The sequence below is a fragment of the Neopelma chrysocephalum genome, unplaced genomic scaffold, assembly GCF_003984885.1.
Source record: "Neopelma chrysocephalum unplaced genomic scaffold, ASM398488v2 Primary Assembly neopelma1_95715, whole genome shotgun sequence".
Taxonomy (NCBI): Eukaryota; Metazoa; Chordata; class Aves; order Passeriformes; family Pipridae; genus Neopelma; species Neopelma chrysocephalum.
In genome coordinates, this window is record NW_020924378.1 from 216,948 (window position 1) to 239,494 (window position 22,547).

Sequence of the window (22,547 nt, forward strand, 5' to 3'; positions counted from 1 at the left end):
TGCCTCTGGTCTTCAAATTAGACTGATTTTCCAGCACTGCTCATTTTATCCAGCCTATGTTTTCATACCCTCCTTTATTTTCTTTGCATTTCAATTCAGGAATAGAATCAATTGAAATTAGTCACAAGCCCTCTACAAACACCTTGAAAACAGATTTACACACAGCTTTTTCGCGTTACCAACCAACAGGTTGAAGGATCACTGCCTGACACTGGATTCACGAACTTCATTCTTTTTCTTTTTCCTCTGTTCATTTGTTTCCTGGTGTTCTCTGTGTCCCATCTGGCTACTTCCATCTGGTTCCAAGCACTCCATCCATACTGCTCTTCTCCTGCCTGCACCTGTTCTCACCATCCTTACCCTTCCTTCCCGCCAAACCCCTCCCTCCAGCACTGCTCAGGGATGAGATGCAGCGTGCTTCACCTGGTATCCATCTGCTAAATGCAGACCCCAGCCTTGAACACAAGAGTAATTGGATGTCTGCCTCATCCCTGGAGAGGGCTTTCTCCACATGCCTAAGCATTTTTGGGATCTAGGACTTTGATTCTCAGACCCTTGAGTCAGAGAATGCATCATTCTCTTTGCACGATCAACAGCACTTAAGGCAATTACACTCAGAAAATAATACTCAATATGCATATGCCTACATAAAAGCAGCATGACACTGACAATTCAAATGCAGAATTAAAACTGATTTGGCCTTTATTTTCTAAGAGTACTTAAGAAATCTTAAGCAGTACAGCATCAGGCAAACAAAAGACTTCAATGATGGCAACTGGAAATTATTTGAAATTTAGGACTCTCTTGGCAGTATGAGCAAAATTCCCCTGATTTCAGTGGGGATGGAGTGAGGCCATTAAACAATAAAATTAAAAAGCCCATTCTATGGAAATGGTGTGTTTAGAGGGTTTTTCTGGGGACGTCACACGTAAAAATGTAAGAAAATCTAACTGGACTGATTAAGCCAGCAATTTGATTTAAGCATCTAACAGCAGGTGAAACACTGCCAGGGACGTTACACTTGCTCTGTATTCCACTAAGACATTTTCAAACTATCCCATACCAAAATACAGACTAATTATAATCTTTGCATCAAAGAGGAAAGCTGCCCAATCTCAGAGCTTTTGTTTCATCTAATCTATGTTCACCGCACTCCTCATGCAAATAAGCACATTTGTTACAAATGGAATAAAATTACTTTGCTGATCATTTAGTATTTTATCATGTGAGTTTTTCAGGCTTTAAATATTTTGTTTGTGCATACCTTGCATTGTGGTTAAATGGGAAGGATTCTTACTGAATTTTTTCGTACCACCAGGTAGTTCGGAGCATGGGGGACCGCCCCCTGCCCGAGCTGGATTGTGGAAGACTGTCCCCAGCGTCTCGGGACATGCTGGAATCTTGGGTCCCTGAAGTGGAGCATCCTGGGAACTTAGGAGATAAAAGGCAGGCACGTGGTGGAATCGCCCTCTTGGTGCCTGGTTTTTGCCTGCTGGAGCACCGCGGACTGTTGGAGCCTTTTCCCGGGGCCCACCCTGCCTCAGCTGAGGCTGCTTTGGCATCAGACCAAGGTCACCCTGGGCCCAGCTGAGCCGTCCCGGTGTGACCAGCCACCACACCAGCAAGGACTTTTCTTTAGATGAGATGTCCTTCCAGGGTTTGTTTTAACCTCGAGGAAAGGGGAGTAGCTAGGTAATATTTTTTGCTGTTGTTGGGGGTTTTTTTTGTTTCTTTCTGTTTTTAGTAAAATTGTTATTTTTCCTTCTCAATTCAGACTCCTAGTAATTTTTACCTTGTCTGTTCTGGGGAGAGGGAAATTAAAAATAAATAAAAAAGGAAAAAAAAAGGAGGGTTCATCTCATTAGAGGTTTCACCTCCCAAACCTATTGCCATTAAACCAAGACAACCTGTCTCCTAGCCATGGAATAGCACATAGTATACTTCTGGTATCATTGTGTTTGCTCTGCAAAATTCACCCTAGGGCAAATGAGCAGGCTCCACACAAGTGTTATCCAGGAAATGTGAAAAGACTGACCTTTGACTTTGTGTCTCTGCTGATCTGCAAGCCAGGAGAGTACTGTGTGTCCCTTCTGGTAGCAGACAACCCCCAGTCACATCCCCACAACACTTTGTGAAAGCTCCCAAGTCCCAGGCAGGCTGTGTGACACTCCTGGCTCTGTTTCTATTGAGATGGGAATCCAGTGCAGGCAGTGAGGAGGAAGGATGGAAAGGGTGACTCATTTCTATCCTGCACTTGTACTCAGGAACCAAAACACGCAGCAGCTGTCCAGACTCCACCACAAGGATGCTAAGGCACAGCTGCAGGTGTTGACCATGGCCTTCATCAAAACCTGGTAAATTCTGCTACTGAGGCACATTTGCCAGATGAATCTCTCTCTAGAGAATAAGAAGGACCTTGTAGTATCTTCTTCATTATGCATTTAAAGACCAGGGAAACTAGCAACGCCAGGTCTCAACACCTATATTTGCCTAAAGCCTACGTGCATGGACTGGTCAGGCAGCTGCTGTTGTGTGGGTGGACACTAGCTATGTCCTGACTGCCCAGTCTTTACAGAATCACAGAATTATTAGGGTTGAAAGGGACCTCTTGAGATCACCTAGTCCAACCCTTCTGCCAAGGCAGGGCCTCCTAGAGCAGGTTACATCGGAATGCATCCAGGTGTATTTGAATACCTCCAGAGAGGGAGACTCTATGATCTCTCCAGGCAGCCTGTTCCAGTGCTCTCTCATCCTCAACGTAAAGAAGTTCTTCCTCATGTTGAGGTGATACTTCTTGCATTTTAGTTTATGCCCATTGATCCTGTTGCTGGGCGTCACTGAAAGAAGTCTGGCACCATCTTCATGACACCCACCCTTGAGATATTTATTTGCATTACTGAGATCCCCTCTTAGTTTTCTCTTCTCTAGACTAAACAGGCCCAGCTCCCACAGCCTTTCCTCACAAGAGAGATGCTCCAGCCCCCTAATCATCTCTGTGGCCCTCTGCTGGAACCTCTCCAGTGGCTCATTGTTTTTCTTGCCCAGAGCCCAGCACTGGAGACAGCACTCCAGACCTGGCCTCACTAGGGCTGAATAGAGGGGGAGGATCACCTCCCTCGACCTGCTGGCCACCCTTTTCCCGGTGCACCCCAGGATCCCATTGGCCCTCCTGGCTGCACGGGCACACTGCCAGCTTATGGTCAACTTGTCATCCACCAGGACTCCCAGGTCTTCTCTGCAGAGCTGTTTTCCAGCAGCTCAGCCTCCAACCTGTCCTGGTACTTGGGCTTATTCCTCCCCAGGTGCAGGACTCTACACTTGCCCTTGTTGAACCTCATCAGGTTTCTCTCCACCCAACTCTCCAGCCTATCATGGTCCCACTGAATGGCAGCACAGCCTTCAGCTGGATCAGCCACTCCCCCCAGTTGCATTTCATCAGCAAACTTGCTGAGGGTACAGTCTATCCCTTTGTCCACATCACTGATAAACAGGCTGAATAGGAAACATCACTGACTACAGGCCTCCTGCTGGATTCTGCTACGCTGATCACGACCCTTTGAGCTCTGCCAGTCAGCCGGTTCTTGATCCACCTCACTGTCCATTCATCTTACTCACATTTCATGGGTTTACCTACGGGGATGTTAGGGGACACAGTGTCAAAAGCCTTGCTGAAATAAAGGTAGTAGCAGGGTCATGCCCTGAGATCTTTGTCCATGACACATTGCTGCTGTTTAGCTGAAGGATATGAGAACTCAGAATATCCTACGACCTCTGCTTTGCTCCAGGTTGCTCCAGGCTTGATTGAAACAGGTCAGCAGTATGAATAAGATCACATATATTTTGTTTCCTTACATTCCCCTTTCTCCCCCACCAGCAAAAATCTGAGTATGATGTTGAGATGAAAGCATATTGGAAGTCAGTTGTTGTGAGTTTACGTGTAGTGGAACTATTGCTCCCAGTCAGGCAACTGTCTTGATTATTATGGTTGGGGTTTTTCGGTTGATTTTTTTTTTTGTTGTTTTTTGGTTTTTCTTATTCTGGGGTTTTCATAAAAGGGATTCATTTTGGCCCGCTCAGAAATGTTACATGTGTTAAAAGGGCAGATGGGATGAACAGCACTGTCCCTAGGTGTGATTCAGCAGCATGCTTTCTTTAATTTGGTCTTATGCCCAGCTACCCAGAGGATCTGCTCAACAACTGCTGTACAAACCAACTTGTGCCAAACCAGTAAGCCTGAACAACTGCAGACACTACACCACATTCCAGAGCTGTCTTTGTGACCACAGGCTCAGTTTCTTGAGGGAACCACCCCAGACAAACAGCTTTTTGCAGATGAGAGAAAGCTTGAGACCAGATAGGGCTGTTTTGAATTACTGGGAAATTCTACAGCCTCCAAAACCAGCACCCTTCATTCAAGCAGCTTTCTTTTTTTTCTTTTTTTTTTTTTCTTTTTCTACTATCAGGAACAGTTAAGCTCAAGTCTTCCAGGCTTATCTTATCAGAGGAGATAACCAGGGTCTTCTGAGTGTTTTGGACCTCGTGTCTTCCTGCTGGTGACCAGTACCCCAACCATGCACTACTGGGTGCACATTTGCTGTGTGAGCTGTGCTGTGTCATGTCCTGCATCACCAGTAGCCTTTGCAATAGGCATCACCCAATATAACACACTGCAAAGGTAAAATCAGAGTCCTGAGAAAGGTACAGGTTATGACAGCTTTACCATGCATAGTTCATACTGAGACTAAGTATTATGCTTAAGCCAATCTCTAGTGGCTGGCACCCTTAACTCCTTGACAATAATGTCATGCAAAACCATTGTGCTTTGACCTACAGATTGAACTTGAGTTACACCTTAAGCTAGTGTCATGCTGAAAATTTGTCCTCAGTACCCTGCAAGCGGGGAGGACAACAGTGTTACACTGAGTGGGGGAGAGAGATGCTGAAGGAAGAGGGCAATTCCTCGTAGCAACCCAAGTTTTTTATCAAATGTTGAGATATAACAGGTCCTTTGGGACGAACCTGTGTCCCCAAACAAGCAAACCATAGGAATTACTGTCCATAGGCCTATTTCTCAATCTGAAAACAGAAAAACAACTTCAGAAATTAAGTCACCTATATGTGTCCTACCAAATGTACCTGGCATGGGCCTGCAGAAATCACAGCAAGACCACAGCTACATAAAAGAAAACTGAAATTAACTACAGTTTTCAGCTGTGATGCTTATCTCTTTCAGAAAAAAACATGACACAGATGTTTTATTTTCTGTTGGTTAATTTATTTAACTTTTAATATGAAATCAATGACAAAGCTCTTTCACTTCAGGAAGTAGCCTAAAAAAATGGTGAGTAAGAAATGGCAGAGACAACTTCAAACACAACAAAACCACAGAATGCTTGAAAAATGTTGATGGAGGGCCCCTCTGGAGCTCACACAGTACAACTTCCAGCCACCAGCAGGGGCAATTAAATGAGGTTGCTCCAATGCTGGAAGATCTCACTGGACCCCATCCCATCAGTAAACATTCAGGTGAGAAAAGTGTCCCCTAACCTCTTGGCAATGTCCTGTATTGCAACTTGTGCCTATTGCCTTTGTCTCTACCTGTGCCCTTCTGAGAAGAGTCTACCTTCATTATCTCCATGCCCCACCTCCTGGGAGCTGACTGCAGCCAAAAGGTCTTTGATGCTTCCTCATCCCCGGGTTGAAACATGGCAAAAATCATTGTGAACTTAGGTGATAGAAGTCATGGTTACACAAAGGTCTGGTGAGGGTCAGATGGGCAAGAAATGCAGAGGATCTCTGCTAACCTAATTGTTTGATCAGCAATTTATAGTAATTTATTTAGATGACTATCTAATCACTCACTAAGCAATTGGATAATTGTTCCTGGTGTGAAGCCCACCAGGATTAGTCAACCAAAGAAACTCCTCCCATTGAAGACCTTGCAGACTGAAGGAGCCTGAAGGACCACAGGTGTCATTATGAGATCCACAGGGAAAAGCACTTCAGGATTCTGTAAAACTTATGGCATGTTTTTAAGGGGTTTGATGGAACATGTCAGTCATTATGTAATACTTAGGGAAAGGACCAAATGTAGGGGAAAAGAAGGTTCAAGATGGCTCAGGAAGGAATAAACATGGGAAAGCAGAGGCAAATGTGGATAAAAAGGAATGGCTCAGTATAAACAAGATTCTGTTTATACTGAACAGTCAGTGTTATTTCTCTGTGGGAGTCCACTTCATCACTACTGTGTGCCCCATCCTCTCATTAAATTCTACTTCTTTGTGAGTGCATCCTCTGCTCTTGGCAGGTGCCTGTGAACTTGAGGCTGGAATCACCAGTAACAGGAGCATAGCTCATATCCTCTGGGTGCCAGCAGCAGGGCAGTCCGCTGGGATTTGGGCCAGGTGCTGGACAAACTATCTGTGCAAACACGTGTGTTTGTTTTTCCTTGCATACTGATCAGCTGGGGAACAAGGTCAGGCTATCAGGGCTGCTCACAGTCTCCCTTGCTGCCCAGTGGATCTCCAGAGCTGTTGACCAGCCCATGGGCCCCATCCTGCACCATTACCAGCCAGGGGTATTTGCTTGGATGGTACTGCAGGTGGTCAGCAGCCCATTTCTCCAGTGTTCCAAGGTCCCTCTAAAGGGTGGTCCTCCCCCCCAGCATATACACCACTCCTCCAGTTTGGCAGCATTTCCAGATTTGCTCTGGTCTTGCCATGCCCTCACACAACTTAAGGAAGATTTTAAATTGCCTTACCCTAGCACCGCACTACTGTTATCAGCCCCCTGTGGGACTTCAGACCACTGAAGTCAACCCTTATAGCTCGAAGATCCAGTTCACCTTCAAGCCCACTGATCCACAGCTCAAAACATGGCCACCAAGTACCTGATGCTGAAGGCCTTGCTAAAGTTGTCCAGCATCCAGTGGTCTTCCCTTCTCCACAGAGTGTAGGTGCAGCAGCCTAGCACACGTGCCTTGCCTGCTGGAAAGGTTGGGGTGCACACTGTGGATCTTCTGCTGGCTTAGACAGAGCCAAGGAAAACGGTGGCTTTTTCTTCTAGAGAGCAGAAATAGATATACAGTATCTGAAATACGAATAGATTTAATATTTTTTTCCTTAAACCTGAATTCATTTACAAGAATGAAGCTCAAGCTTCATCATGCTCTGACTCTGTAGGATTGATCCCATGTTACAAGTGAGCTGAGCTGACTGATGGTGACCTGGTGAATCTGGTAAAGGAAGCTACAGACCACTGTAAATGGTTGAACCTGGCCCTGGCCAACAGTAAAGGTGCTGAATGGAAAAAATTAACATGTCAAAACTTTCTCCCCACTGAGAAGATATTCCTCCTCAGAAGGTATTTATGGAGGCGTCTATGCCCATGCACAGGGCATTACGGAGGAAGCTGCAGCCCAGGCTGATCCCACACCAGAGCAGGGACTACTGATGACTTGGACAGAAGCAACTGGTATGCTCAGAATGGCAAAAAAATAGCATTCCTGCTTCCCACAGCACTTGTCTCCTTGACTGAGGGTTTGGAACACGCTGAACATGATATGGGGAGATTGGATGAGAAGGGAGGTGGAACAACCAACTAGTGAGATAAGAATTTGTGTTGAGGCATTTGCATTCTCTGTACATTCAGATAAAATACCAGAACTTGATGTTGATTTAAAATAAAACTATTTTTACATAATTCCCCAGTTAAAGTCTGTTTGCCTGTGGCAAGAACCAACTCATTCCTTCACTGCCTGAGCTTTGCATTGCTATTGCCCATAAGCTGATAAAGCTAAAATATTACTTCATTTGCCTGTGCCCAAAAGGGAAAGGGTGAAAAAGAATAAAAATGGCAATTCTGAAGTTGAAAGGACCATGTTTCTTTCATGTATCCCCTAAACTGTGAGTTAACTTGAGACAGGGACACAGTGTCTTCTTCTTCCTTCCTTTCCTGGTCTTGCAGACCTAAATAACACAGTTTTCCCAGGCCTTTTATTTTAGCCTGGATGCAATCTGGACATCTTCCAACTTCAAAGGAGAAATTATTATTTAACTAAGTAATCTGAAGAACTGCAACCCTAATTCACACACTGTATTTAAGATTCCACTATTTGATAAAATGTCCAAGAGATGTACTAGAAGCAAAAATTATCAGAAGGAAGGAAAAGAGGATCTTGTGAATGTCATCCCACATTGTTTTAGGGTTCTGTACACCAGAAGCAACTTCCTCTCCACCCTTTCCCCCTCTTTATTAGCACTCTTTCTCTCTGAGTCAAATATCTTATAAACATAATCTGTTTGAATGTTAGGGATAACTGCTTGGGAATTAACAAAGAAAGCAAACAGAGAATATGTTGGTAATGCCCACATAGTTGCTCACTAACAGGTAACCAGAATAATATAGGGAATGATAAAAATGATAAATTTGTACTACATTAACACCATATTTTCCAGTGAAAAGTGATTTATTAGAAGTAATTAATTTTACATCTTCCAACAGCTCACAGTGAATGGCAATACGTTGCCAGTGTACTGAACATTGTGGTTGTTTTATAGTTGAAAAAATTTCATTATTAGTGATCAAGATGGCCTCTTATTAATACATAAAAACTAAAGGCCTACATTTTGAGATTTGCTTTATCTGAAGTATGAGATGCAAAGTGTATTAATGAGCCTAACAAATGGGCTATCAGCTCTATAGGTCTTGAAAGCTTTCTTTTTCCAGATTTATAACAAAAGTTAAAGTTCTCTCTATGCTTCTTTTCTGCCATACCTCTAATATATTTAGATTAAATCCTATCAGCTACTAACATGGACAAAAATATGAGGCAAAAAAACACACATGAAGAATATTGATAGTCAGTGTAGTCATCAACATATATCTTCTTGACAGAAGCAAGGAAAACAACATTGTTAGGAATTAATTACAGCACATTCAAATGAGATGGCGAGAGGTCACTGGGGGAAGGTGATGCAAACTGCAAACACATCTTTTATTCTGCTGGTAACTTAGTCCATTAAACTATTTTCCTATTCACTGCTCACAACTCTCTACCATCATGTGGAAAACACGACCAAATGTTCAGCATGGCTGCCACAAACCTGATTTAACATTTATACATTGGTAAGAAGAAACACAACATTTTAGCAGTGGATGGACTCTACAGAAGATTCATTACTTTGTTAGACCATAAGCATTTCTTATTCAGTGCCTGAAGTGCAGATCGAAATCCATTACAGATAATGATTGCACTCACCTTACAAACAAAATGCTGCCTTTAAACAGAAATGCTTGCTGCCCGTGCAAAACAAGCAAAATCTCTTACCTGGGATATTTGTAGAACAATAATTTAGTAATCATTTCAATGCATCCGGTAGAAACAAAACAAACACAAAACCCCCCTGAGGCTAACGGACAGAAGATTTTGTGAACAGCACCAAGAAGTCCTGAATATTTTTAGGATCCTGTAGTCTAAGAAGATAAAAAACCTGTATGTGCAGAAGATTTTCTCAGTGCCCACGAGGCACCGGTCTGTATTTATATTAAGATATACATTTTAAGGTTCAAAACATGTAATATCACCATTCTGTTATTTGGGGAGTGCTATAATGGCAGCTACAGAGCAGAAGTTATCAAAAAACCAGTTCATTTCAATTCAACATTTTTAAAGCAAACTCAATTTTAACACAGGACAGGCCCTTCAAACCCTGATCTTGACCCAAATAAACGAGGTTACTCTTCAAATTCTGCACAACAGTTTAAAGCCTTTATTTTCCTTCTTCCATTCCAGTGACACCGGACTTTGCAACGCGGAACGGCACACCGCACACTTATTTTCAGTCTTGCACTCTGTGAAAGTGGTTCTGATCCATTGCTGTGAAGAACAGGCAGATAGCAGCTGTGATGAACACATGCACTCCCTCATACAGCAGTTTTGGAGAGAAGACACTCCATATGAACAGGTGGTACCGCAGACCCGTCACCAAAACAACGTAGATGGCAACTGGAATTGAGCGCATTAGAGCGTAGCAGAAACAGCCGTGACCCACTGCTGCTGAATTCCTGGCAACAAAAACAGAGGAGCTTATTCTCAGGCAAACTTAGTAAAGACATCGGAGTTCCTCCACTCTTGAGCAGTATTTCGCAACGCAAGGAATACTCACAGATCTCCACTTCATGTTAGAAAGCTGATTATTGATGCAATTATGTAACTAATAAAGCTTGTTCTTATCACCTCTATATATGCTATAACATGTAAGTATGTTTGGTGTAAGCATAGCAACTGTCACTGCAATAAAGGTACCCAGTAGTTCACCTCACACTTAAATGGTTCTGTGCTTTAATATTTTTTGTTCTAATTGTTAAAGTCTCCATTAGGCAGTTTCAAGATAGCTTTGTCTCCTGTTGGCCTTCCAGTGCCTTTCCACAGGATTTGAATGTTAAGAGGAAGAGAATAGACTTCAGTTCTCTTCACAAAGCTTCCTAACCTGTTCAGTGGATCACCATATGGAGTCTGTGCCCCTTGTAAAGAGCACTAGACTTGCCAGAGTACACTGCTGCCCATAGCCAGTAACGCTGTTCAAAACAACATAAAAATTGTGCTATTGGAAAGCTTTGCAAAGCTAGCTAACATAACATTCTCCAGGGAACACCATATTCTTAGGCTTGCAGGAGCAATACACGGCATTCCTGTCACAGCAGCTTTAGCTCAGCTGGGTCTGCTGTATCACAGGAAACGTCTGCCCCATGTGTAACCTGCATGGTCCAAATCTGCCACATTGATGTGGGTGGGTGACAAGAGTCAGATGAAAATGGAAGTGAAGGGGTTTTATGCACTTTGTTCTCCCTCTCCTGAAGTGCCAACTCAAAGCAATGATGCTGGGTTGGCGCCTGCCCAATTTCCCCAGACCACACCTGTAGAGGCTAATTCAGACCAAATTCAGATGTTTTGTCTGAACAGGTAAAGGAAGGAATAAAGCAATTTTGCTGGAATAATAAGAACATTTTCCTCTCCCTATCAAAATATTTTACATCATCAGTTCCCAAAAGAACTCACTGGCAAAATGCAGAAGTGTTTTTACACTGAGGTCCTGATCTGAGAATCTGTTCTGCTCCTCCCAGTTTTTAATCCTGATCTTGTTCCAAGTAATGAAAATTTAACATGACTAGCACTTCTGTGAGATGCAAATTAGTCACTTATGACTAAGTAAGCTACAGAATGCAGTATTTTACATAAAGCATTAAATTTCTTATTCTTTAAATAAAAATAAGTAGGATACAGCCCTGTTTTCCAGTGAAGTCAAGATTTAAATTCCAAAGGCTTTCAGTGGAAGGAAGAACAGGTCGTGTTGAAAGCAGAGTTGAAAAATCAACTAAGAACAGCAGGCATGAATGACTGCAAAACATACATTTAGTTCACAGAAAAGTATCTCCCTTGCTGTTTAGTCAAGGAAACTGTGACTTGGGAGTGAACTAGGCTGCTCCCCGCTTCTGTATAACTATTTTAGTCTTTAGTGAGCTTGTGTAAATAACCAGCTTTACGTTTAACAACCAATTTTGTTGACAACGATTTAACAACCTGCAGTTCACTCAGTCTTAGCTATTTTCATGCTGAGTAAAAACAGTATTTGTAGTAAAAAAAGTAGTTGTTGAACAACACAACGGAATAGACATAGAAAATGGCTTTTGAGTCAGAAAGGGCAAACAGCTAATTTTTAAACCACTTTCTAGAGTCAAAAAATGCACTTCACAGACCATCTAGATGAAGGCTATCAGTGGTTGTGGCTATCACATTTATTAAGCTCAATGATGGGATTTTAAAGGGAATACTAAAAGCAAGAAGTGAGCATCTATGGACTTACATATCCAGGCTCTTTCAAGAGTCCTGTATTTCAAAATTAAATTTCAGTTCATATATTTTTCCGTAGTTTGTGCTAACCTAACAACACATTTAGTGCATTATGGTGAAAAAGATCCTGATCATAAATCAATGGTGTTAAAAATTTTTTAAATGGCTATTTTTTAACTATGAAGAAACTGTCCAGAAGCTTATTTTGAATTGAATCTCTATGTGTTCGCTTCTTGGGCTCAAAAATTTGGTAAACATAATATTTTAGATATTTCATTTTACACTGAAATGAGAGCACACAGGGATCTTTACTAGTAACACTTAAATTTTGCATTTTCATATTCTCATTACTGGCAAAGAATCCCCAAGTCAGTGTTACAATTCTTCCTGCATTCTGATATCATCAAAATGATAGACTGTTTTTTGCTTATATAACAATAGCTTTACTTCCAAAAGGTCTCAGCACTCACTTCACCTCTCAAAAAAACATAGACAGCCACCTGCAGAAGAAAATCTTGGCCAGTTTCACAGTACAATGCAGAGGTGCAATTTAGAGAAGGCAACAAAAGCACACTGTATCCACAAAGTTAAACTGTCAGTGGGGTTCAACAGCAGAATAATTGGGTTTATTTTGGAACTGGTGAAAGGGTTCACATGTGTGTTGTTGAGGAAACAGCATTGGAATGACTGAGCACAAGCCAGTTAGACCGACTTGGCTGTTCTGATGCTACAGCAACAACTTACTTCTTCAAGCACATCACCATCCTTTCTTCTTGCTTCAGCCAGGGACAAAATTTGCTGAACGGCTAAGAATAATGACTTTGTGCACTCCTTCTGCTCATTCTACACACACAGTGACCACAAGAAACCAGGCCACAGAAAGGCAGCAGCCAGGGAACAGGCTGCTTTTGATAACATCACCATGACAATACAGCTAGTTCAGCTGGTTCCCAAGTGATTCTGAAAGAAGCCACCAGAACACAGAAAGCTGGCTGTGGCATGCCACTCATGTATCCTACTGTTTATGATCTGGATCAGCCAGTATTGAATAACCTTGCAACACCTCACTGCTGTTGCAGTAAGAATAATGGAAGACCACAGGACAAATCTAAAGCATCAATCTGTAAATACTCCATACCAAACTGTCTCTTCAGCAGTTAATGTCTTTCTGTATTTAATGGAGAAGAGCATAGAGAGATGTAAACTGGACACACTACGTCCATGTTCTGACAAAACCAGCCCAATACTAAGGCCTCTGCACAAAGAGGCAGTAAAAAAAGGAATAGTCAGCCTAATACTGAGCTCATTTAGCAAGTTCACTTATGAGGACTTGAATAAGAAATCCAAGTGTTAAAGATGACAAAGCATATCCAAACTTCATGCAAGATCCAGAAAAAAACCAATGACTTCGGAGACTTCTGAAGCAAAGAACACTACAGACTCACATCACTAGACATGCCATATTTAGACTGAAAGCATTAAGTGTGGTCTAGAGCACATATTGTCTTTCAACAATAATCATCTCTTTTAATTGAATCTTAAATACATAGAAAAACATGGCCAAGAAATTGTGCTATTAATAGGTTTTCTGCTTCTTTGGATATCCGAAATCCTGATTGCCAATGTTTTGTCAACAAATCTTTCACCTCTCAATCTGTCTCTAAGGTGCCATTAAAATGGGTAAATACAAGGCTTGCAAAATGAAAAAATTATGGTGCCAAAAAAAAAAAAAGAAAGAAAAATAACTCTTTTCTTGTGAAAATGTACCTCCCAGTTATATAGAATACATGGCAGATGGTGGCAACAAATTTTGTAGTTTAAAAATCAAGCAAAAAGCTCCACAGACGGCCCTACAAATGCATCCACAAGGAATTTTAAAATACACTGCTTTACAAGGGTTCCCACCCTTGTTCCAACCCACCAAATCAAACAAACATTTTAGAAACATGCAAGCATACGAGCGAGGAATACCCTAGTATTGCAATTTTTCTAGAGTTGGAGGAGGAGGGTTGTTTCTGGATATTACTGCCTAGATAATCTCTTATTACTGAATTTGCCTACTTGAGGCAATTTTTACTGTATTAACATTTTTTCCTGTATTAAGTGGCACTTTTCTTTCCAGGCATTCTGCAGTTTCAGTTTGCAAGATGTCCCTTTTTAGTGCTCTCTGAAAAATAGTTGGCATTTTGTTAATTTGTCCTGTATATACTAATAAAGGGTTGCAGTCAGAAACAAACCTTTGTAGCACTCCAAGTGCCTGCAACATCTTAAGAGTATCTGCAGTTTGTATGAAATTTCTCTGATCCAAGCGAATATCAATCAGTTTATCAGCAAGAACAAATTTGCTACGTCTCTCCCACATGTCCCACTCTCACCCATTATAATTCTTACAAGGCCTTTTTAGACTACAGCACAGAATCCTGCATTGTCAGGAAAAACACAGTTCCAAAGGAACCTGGAGTCCTTTGGAGATTTACATTCTCAACTCTGGTATAGAGCACCAATTAGAACAAGGTTAATTCTATAAAGTCACAATTTTTGTCGCCAAACACCATCAATGGACAGATGTAAAAAAGGGTGGTTGCCAGCAAGCTAAAAGGGCTATCGGGTATATTCTATTAGCATGGAAATTACGGAACTTGGGGATGATTACTGATTTTCCTGTGCATTCTCCTTCCGAGTAAGAAAGGCAGAGAAGCTACGACTGCCCGAGCAAGGTCAAGTGTCTGTGGCAGTAAATTACAGGGGACTATAGCATATGTGGACTGCAACACAGGGTTCAGCAGGTTCTCATAATGATTTAGCTGTAAAAATCTATTAAGACCTGAAGCTTCAATTCTCTTCATTTCAGCATCAAGAACAGGAAAAATAGAATCATATCAACGTTTTTTCCTGTTTTCACTGCTGGCATAATCAGTTGTGCTGTGAACGTCCTGTCTGCAAAATAAGCAGTCTCACTCACACAGAACAGCTGACTCTTCCCAATGGCACCCACTGCTAGCTAACCTGCTTAGAACAGAACTCTATCTAAAACGCAGGGCATGTATCAATTACGTTTCAGATTCCTTTCTCTCATATTTAGTCAGGCTTCGCCACTGAAAATCATTCTGAATGAACTCCCCTAAATTGCATACCTATCAAAGATTTATATTAGACTGTAAGTAGAAATCCAATTACGCTGGCATTGGGCCGCAAGGTCTGAACAGCCGCTCTCAATGTCTGCTATCATCATTTAATTGCTCAGGTAAGAAATCAACTGTACATTTAGTAAAGGCTTCTAAAACTCCTGGAAATGAGCTCATTTCTCCAAATACTGATCCTGTGGCAATCACCTTTAAAAGTACTAGAAACTCTCTGCTTTTCAGCTTTACTTGATTGGTCTTCACTTTCCTTTAAAGAAATGAGAAAACAGTTCACAAGCTCAAACATCTAAGTCTTTTTCAGGACTGCAGACAAAGAAATAACTAAACTGCACTCTAGGCAACATGGCCACGCAATCTCTAGATTTCTTCATAAGAAGCTACTCTTTTTCAGTAGGTAGCTTTGATTCAGAAAACCAGCTTTCTCCATGTAAGCTATGATGGCTATTGCTGATTTCCAGCCATTCTTCAAACACAGGATTTGCATGAAATCCCAAGTGCTATGCTTGATATGTTTTTCCTCACTACTTCTGTGGTGATCCGTGCTGGTATATATGCAGTGACTGTTCCTGCCTGTTATCATGGCTCCAAGAATTCCCCAAAGTCTCTGTTCAGGTTATCCTTAGCATGTGTTATTCTGTTCAGGTCCGAGAAAAAAAGAAGTAGAATCAGTCTATTCCTGCTGACATCAGTCCAGAATTTAGTGCAACAAGATATAACTAAATCATCAAAATTCCTAACAAGCAAAACACAAATAGTAAGTATTTCAAATCATAGTTATTCCATTTTCTGCAATATTCTTCCAAAATTCACTTAACATTTCAGAAGGCTTCCAGTAGAAAAAAACTTGAACCACTTTACATTGGCATCATACATGCAAGGAGTAACAATGACATTTATAGCTCAATTTTCTGTTAAGCTGTATCTGCGGGCTCCTTGCCCATCTTTGTAAACAGTTATTCTTCATCATCTAGCCAAAGGTGTAAAGAAAAATTGCATCTGGCAATTGTTCTTGACAGGCAGGGTCTGAACAAATTTAACACAGACTGTATCAAGTCTTTCAATTAAATTCAAAATTTATCAGTTTAAAATACACCAGTCTAACAGGACACATCAACAGTGATACAACGCGTTTCTAGAAAGGTGAAGCAGAAATTATTCAAGTATGGACAGGAAACTGGCCAACAACGCCACAGAGGGTGGTGATCAATATTTTTTACTCAGGCTGGCAGCCAGTAACAAGTAGGGTCCCCCAGTGATTGATATTGAGCCCCAAACTGCTCAACATTTTCATAAATTATCTAGATGGTAGGATGATTGAAAGCACCCTCACCAACGTGCTGATGACACTAAACTGGATGGTGAGGTGGACACGTCAGAAGGGAGACATCTGAACAGGCTGGAGGAGTGGGCTATCAAGACCTGTATGAAGTTTAGCAAAGACAAGTGTGAAGTCCTGCACCCAGCTCAGGATAACCAAAGAGCCCAGCACAGGCTAGGTTACATGCAGCTGGGGAACAGTGTTGCTGAAAGGGAGCCAGGGGTGTCAGTCGACAAGTTAAACATGAATCAGCAGAGCACTGCTGCAGCAACAGGTGAATCAGTCTGTGCTGCATTTTCAGGGGCATTACTAGCAGGGAGAGATGTGATCATCCCACTCTACTCAGAGCTTGTCAGGACATACCTGACAAGTATGTTCCTTGTACAATGTTCAGTTTTGGCCCCCACCACTCTGAAAAGACATAGACAGACTGGAAAGGGTCTGAAGGAGGACTGGAGAGGATCAAAGGGCTCTGCAAGGTAAGACTGTAGGAGTTACGTTTCTTCTCGTGGAGAAGGCTCAGGGAGACCTTGTCACAGCATTCCAGTATTGAAGTACGTAAAGGTGGTTACAAAGGGGATGGAGTGCTCTCTTCACCAGGTAGTACGTGGAGAAGACAAGAGGCAATGAGTACAAGTTGCACCAGCAGAGGTTTCATCTCAGTATAAGAAACACGTGTTTTACGGTGAGAACAATCAATCATGGAAACAATTTTTCCAGGGATGTGGTAGCGTCCCCATCACTGCAGATTTTCAACATGAGACTGGAGAGGATGCTAGATGATCTCATGGAGGCTCTCCCTTTCCCATGAAAGGTTGAACCAGATGATCTTTTGTGGGTGTCTCCAATCTGGGCTGTTCTACTATACTGTGAAGCAATGCTCACTCTTCTGCACTGAGGGCAGAGTCAATTCTTTCTTCTATTTTTCCATTACAGTAACTATTTTTAAACTTGTGACAACTAAAATAACAGCTCTCTCCTCAAATTACTCCTGCCACAAAAACAAACACTCAAGAAGAATTTGTGAACTTCAAGAAAAGGTGTGAGAAAAGGAGATAGAAAAATCCTAGATAAATGCAGAAGGACAGTGTCTCATGTACAGTCCTATCCACAGATACCAGAACCAAGGATTCAGTTATCTTGGCCACAGAACCGAGGAGTATGGAAAACTAATGGCGAAAAAGTAAAAAACCTGTGAGAAGAGTAGAACAAGGCCATTAACAGCAAAAAGTACAGGTTACATCCAGAAACACACCTTCAGTGAAGAAGGATGGAAGCAAAAGTCCACAAATATGGTCCTCCTTCCGGAACTGTTCCTCTGAATGGCTCTGCATCTGCTTGAATAGCAGCATAAACCACTGAGAGACCAGCATCGACAAACAGCTCTTACGAATTTAAGAGAAGAAAAAAGCTGGCACTATGCTTTAATCTGTTTCAGAATTAAAATGAAGGAATATCCAAAGTACTGAAGAGAAAGGGGGGACAATTTCTTCAGTGCACTGTGTATAATTCGTGCATTGTATCAGAATACTGCCCTCAACTTTCTTCATAACTTTTTCTGGCACAATGCACAGAGACTCTTTATTCCTTGTGGTGCAATGAAAGGTCTTCTGGGATTACACAGGGATACTCTTACTAAGCCCAAGTATCATACACACTTTTTACTTTGGCAAGTTTAAAGGCGTGTTAGACTTACAAATAATTTACACTAAGCTGAATTATTAAAAAGAACAATACTCGTCATTAGCGTAAAGACTGTAGAGCTCCACACACTTTCTCCTGGGAAAAAAATGGATTACAGTAGGATCTGTAAACCCATACCCTAGGATCTCTGCAAAGGAGGAGACAATGATAATACCGTGAAGCATAAAAGGAACAACAAACAAAAGTGGTTTAATCTTGGCAAGAAATGAAGTGCAAGACCAATTTGATTTTTGAGGAAGATACCTTGATATAGTAGCTGCAGACCCTCTTCCTCACTGGACTCAAGCTGAGAAGGCAGACAAATCAGCACAGGATTTTTCATGCCATAGCTTTGGTGATACTTTAATGGTAATCTTGGCTCTGACACAGAAAATGTAAAGCAAACAGACAGGGCACAACTTTCCGAAGATTGCAGATGTTAACTTTGCACTTTGAGTATGTTCAATAGGGCCTAGGAACTTAAAAGACAGCTCTGAGGAAAATGTGGACATCACCTGTTAGAGAGAGGGAGAGAAAGGAGACAGAAAGAATGAGGGCAATAGCAAGGAAAGGGGAGAGCTTGAGAGCAAAAAGGGGAGAGAGGGGGGAGCAGAGACAGGCAGAGTGCAGGAGGGGGAGAGCAAGGGAGATAGGAAGCAGAATGAGAGGAAGAGAATAAGCAGAAGATGAAAGGAGTGTGAATGAGGAGAGAGGGGTACAGGGAACAAGCACAGTGAAAGAGGGGACAGAGAGGACAGAGGTAGGAAGAGAGGGAACGCAGGAGAAAGAAGGAGAGGTGGATCCAGATGGAGGTATACAGAGAGAGAAAGAAAGGACATGGAGAGAAGTAAAGAAAAAGGGAGAGGCAAGAGAAGAGAAACAGAGAGTAAGGGAGAAAGAGTAGAGGTAAGAGGAAATAAAAGAAAGGTGGAAACCCAGAAAGGAAGGCTAAGGAGGGAAGCAGACACAGAGGGGAAGAAGCATACACAGGGCAAAGAGCGAGGAGGGGAGGAAAGAGATAAAAGTTTGGGGGCTTTATGCAGAAACAGACTGTGAAAGCCAAGTATTGAAAAGAGGAGACAGAGAGAAGGGTGTAGGGTGAAAAAACAGGGGAAAGGGCAAGAGAGTGACAGGAAAGGGAAAAGACAGAAGGAGATGGTGGGGAGAGAGCAATGGAGAAAGAACCTTCAAAGAAACTGAGAGAAAAAAAAGGAGAGAGATAATGAGAGATTGACAAAAGAAGGTGAGGAAAAGGGAAATGGGAAAAAGAAGGGTGAGAAGAAATAAGAGAGGGAGAAGAAGGTGGAAGACAGAAAAGGAAGACAGAGAGACAATGAGGATAGAGAAAGAGGGACAGAGAGGAGAGAGAATGGGAAGAGAATGGGGAAAATAAATTTGACAGAGAAAAGCAGAAGAGAGGGGGAGAAAAAGCAATAAAATGAGAGAATGAGGAAGAAGACAGAAAGAGGACTAGTAATAAGGAAAGATAAATGGAAAGAGAGGGAACGGGAATACAGTGAGAGAGATAAGGGGGAGGAGAAAGAAACAAAAGGAAAAAGAAAGAAAAAGAAAACAAGTGGAAAGGAGAGTAATACAAAGGTGGAAAGAGACCATGCATGAAGGAAACTGCATGTACAATGGAAATAAGAGAAGCAAAGTAGAGAAACTGGGCAAGTGAGAGGGAGGAGCAAGAAGGCTGGAGGGAGAAAGTGAAGAAGACAGAAGAACAAAGGTTGGCATGAGAGGGAGATGAGGTGAAGACAGGCTGAGAAAGAAGTGAGCGCAGAGTAAGGGGAAAGAGGGAGAGATAGGAAGGCAGAGAGAGAGGCATGGAAGAGAATGGATGGTAGTGCTGTGGGTGGCATGACACTGGGAGAGACGAGGAGTGAGTAGAGGGGGTGTGAGAGAGATGAGGGGACCGAGGGGAAAGGAGGGGCGAAAATGGGAATGAAAAAGAGGGCAGTAAGGAGGAAGATACAAAGGTGGAGTGGGACAGCAATGGCAGAAAGAAAGGACAAGTAAGACAAAAAGATATGCAAAGAAAAGAGGGCAACAGAGTGACAGAGACTTGGAAAGGAGCATGTGGGATAGACAGAGTGAGGGAGAGGCAAAGAAATATAAATAGAAGCAGGGCAAAGAAAGCAGAGTGTGATTGAGAGAGAAAAAAAGAGCAGACAGAAAAGACTGAGCAAGGAATAAAATGAGTCAGGCAGAGGGAAAGGAAAGCAAAGGTAAGACAGCAAGCAAGAAGGAAAGAAGAGTGAAAGGGAAAGGGCAAAGCATAGGCAGAGATTGACAGGGAGTGAACAAGAGAGAAGGATGTAGAAGCAAAGAGGTAGCGGGTAAGACAGTGAGGATGACATGACATAAAGAAGGAAAATTGTACAAGGAAGACACAAAGAAAGCCCAGGACAGAAAGAAACAGCATGCAAGAGAAAATGTGCACAAGAGAGAGGGAAAGCCCTTACACGCAAGAAAGAGGGAATGAACATGACAGAAAGAAGAAAGGGCACAACAAAGAGGGAGCACAAGATAAAAGAGGAAAATCACATGTGAGAGAAAGGGACAGTGTGCATGCATGAGAGAGAAGCACCCAAAATTAAGGGAAAGAACACACAAGAGAGCAGAACCTACACAAAATCTATAAATAAAGTGGACAGATAACAAAGTGTTAAAGATAGAGAATGTGTGAGAGGGAGGACAAGAATGCAAAACAAAGTGTGTACAGGAGGTAAACATGAGATATAGAGAAAGCCTGACAAGAAAAAGTGTATAACATAAGGGAAAGTGTTAACAAAAGAAAGTGCAAGGCAGACAAAGAAAAAGTGAGAAAAACACGTGTAAGATACATGAAGTGCAGGGGAAAGTGAAGACCGAGCAGGAAAACAGGCAAAGGAAAAAGGGGGGGCATGAAGAGACAGCAATTGTGGTAAGGCATGTGACAGAGACAGGGAAAATATGCCTAAGGGAAAGAAATCAAGGGAGAAAGAGCAGAAAAGTGCATCAGTGAGAGAAGGATGGTGAAAGAGAGAGAGGTTATGTGCTGTGTGCCAGAGAGGAAGAGAAAGCTCACACATTAAAGGAAGAGTGAATGACAGAGAAGTGGTTAGAACAGGAAGGGGAGGAAAGAGAAATCAAGAAATTATCGAAGAATGTGAAGAGTGTCCAAGAGAGGAACAGATGCACAGGACAGAAGTAAAGCACAAAAGAGAGGGAAGGAAACCTTACACGACAGGGAGGAAGAGAAAGCATGCAAGAGAGAGTGAAACAGGGTGAGAGAGATGTTCAACAAAGGATATTATTTGAGAGGGGAAGTAGGCACAACAGGGGAACATATGTTGAATGAGAGAGATCAAGAGAGCATGAAAGTAATAAACATGCACAGTAGAAACAAGGAATGCTTGAGCAAACAAGAGGTAAAGCGTGTGTATGAGAAAGTGAAAGAGTGTATCAGAGAGGGAATGTGCATGATAGAGCAGAACACTGAGTAAGGGAAAGCACCTGAGAGAAATATGAAAAGCATGAGAGAAAGATGAAAAACATCAGAAAAAAAAGAGGGAAAGCATATCAAAGAAAGAAACTGAAAGTGAATGGGGAGGGTGTGCACATACAGGGAAGTGAGAGGAAATGTGCACATGAGAGAGGAAAGGTGCAACAGAAAGAATGAAAAGGTGCCAGAAAGGGGAAAAGCATGGGAAAATAGATGGGTAAATGTGAGAGAGGGAATGTATGTACAGAAAAAAGGAAAAAAAAAAAGATGTTCATTAGAGATGGAATACGCATGTGAAAGACCAAAAGCATGTGACAGAACAAGAAAGTGCACAGTGAGAGGGAAAGCCTGAAAGTCAGCAAGAGAGAGGGAGGGAAAGGGTTGCATTAGGGAGGGAAAAGGTGCCCAAGAGCAGGAAAGTGCAAGCCAGAAAGAGAGGGTAGGAGCAATCAACAGAGGGAAAGTGGAAGGCTGTAAGATTCAGAAAGTGTGCAAGATAGGAAAAACACAGGCAGAAGAGCGGGAGACACTATAGAGAGAGAAGAAAAGCATGCATGCAAGAGAGGGAAAACTTGAGAGAAAGTAAATGGATGGTAGTGTGTGGAAAAGAGAGGGGGAAGCACACACAAGAGAGGAAAGTGTACAAGGATGAGCAAGGAAAACTGCATTAGACAAAAGCGTGCATGAGAGGGATAGCATTCTAGAAATCTAAAGCATTAACTAAAAGGAAAGTGATGGAATGTGTGAAAGAGGGACAGAAAGCATGAGCAAAAGAGGAGAAGAGGGGGATAAAGACCAAGTGAAGGCCGGGAGAAGAGAGAGGCAGTGTGCATAAGGGCAGAACAAGCAAGAGAGACTGGGAGACTGTTCAACTAAAACTAAATGTGGTAAAGGGAAAGCATTAAAAACAGTGAAGTATAAAAGAGAAACAAAATGTGTGAGAGGGAACTCACAAGAAAAGGAAAAAAATGTAAGGAGTGCAGTAGGGATAGGGAAGAGCATATGCAGAAGAGCCAAGGAAAGCATGCTAGGAAGGGAAACCCTGTGAGGAAAGTGTGAGAA

The 22,547-nt window shown here is 42.2% G+C and overlaps 1 protein-coding gene across 4 annotated transcripts in view; it reads right to left on the reverse strand.

Annotated features, from left to right (window-relative positions):
• Positions 1–8,453: 8,453 nt before the first annotated feature.
• PIGG (phosphatidylinositol glycan anchor biosynthesis class G) overlaps positions 8,454–22,547 on the reverse strand; it is an 83,432-nt gene continuing 69,338 nt past the window's right edge. For all 4 annotated transcript variants that reach the window (XM_027708188.1, XM_027708187.1, XM_027708186.1 and 1 more), the window contains one exon: positions 8,454–10,065. In XM_027708188.1, coding sequence (XP_027563989.1) covers positions 9,840–10,065 — 226 coding nt within the window. In that variant the 3' untranslated portion in view covers positions 8,454–9,839. The remainder of the gene's footprint in view (positions 10,066–22,547) is intronic.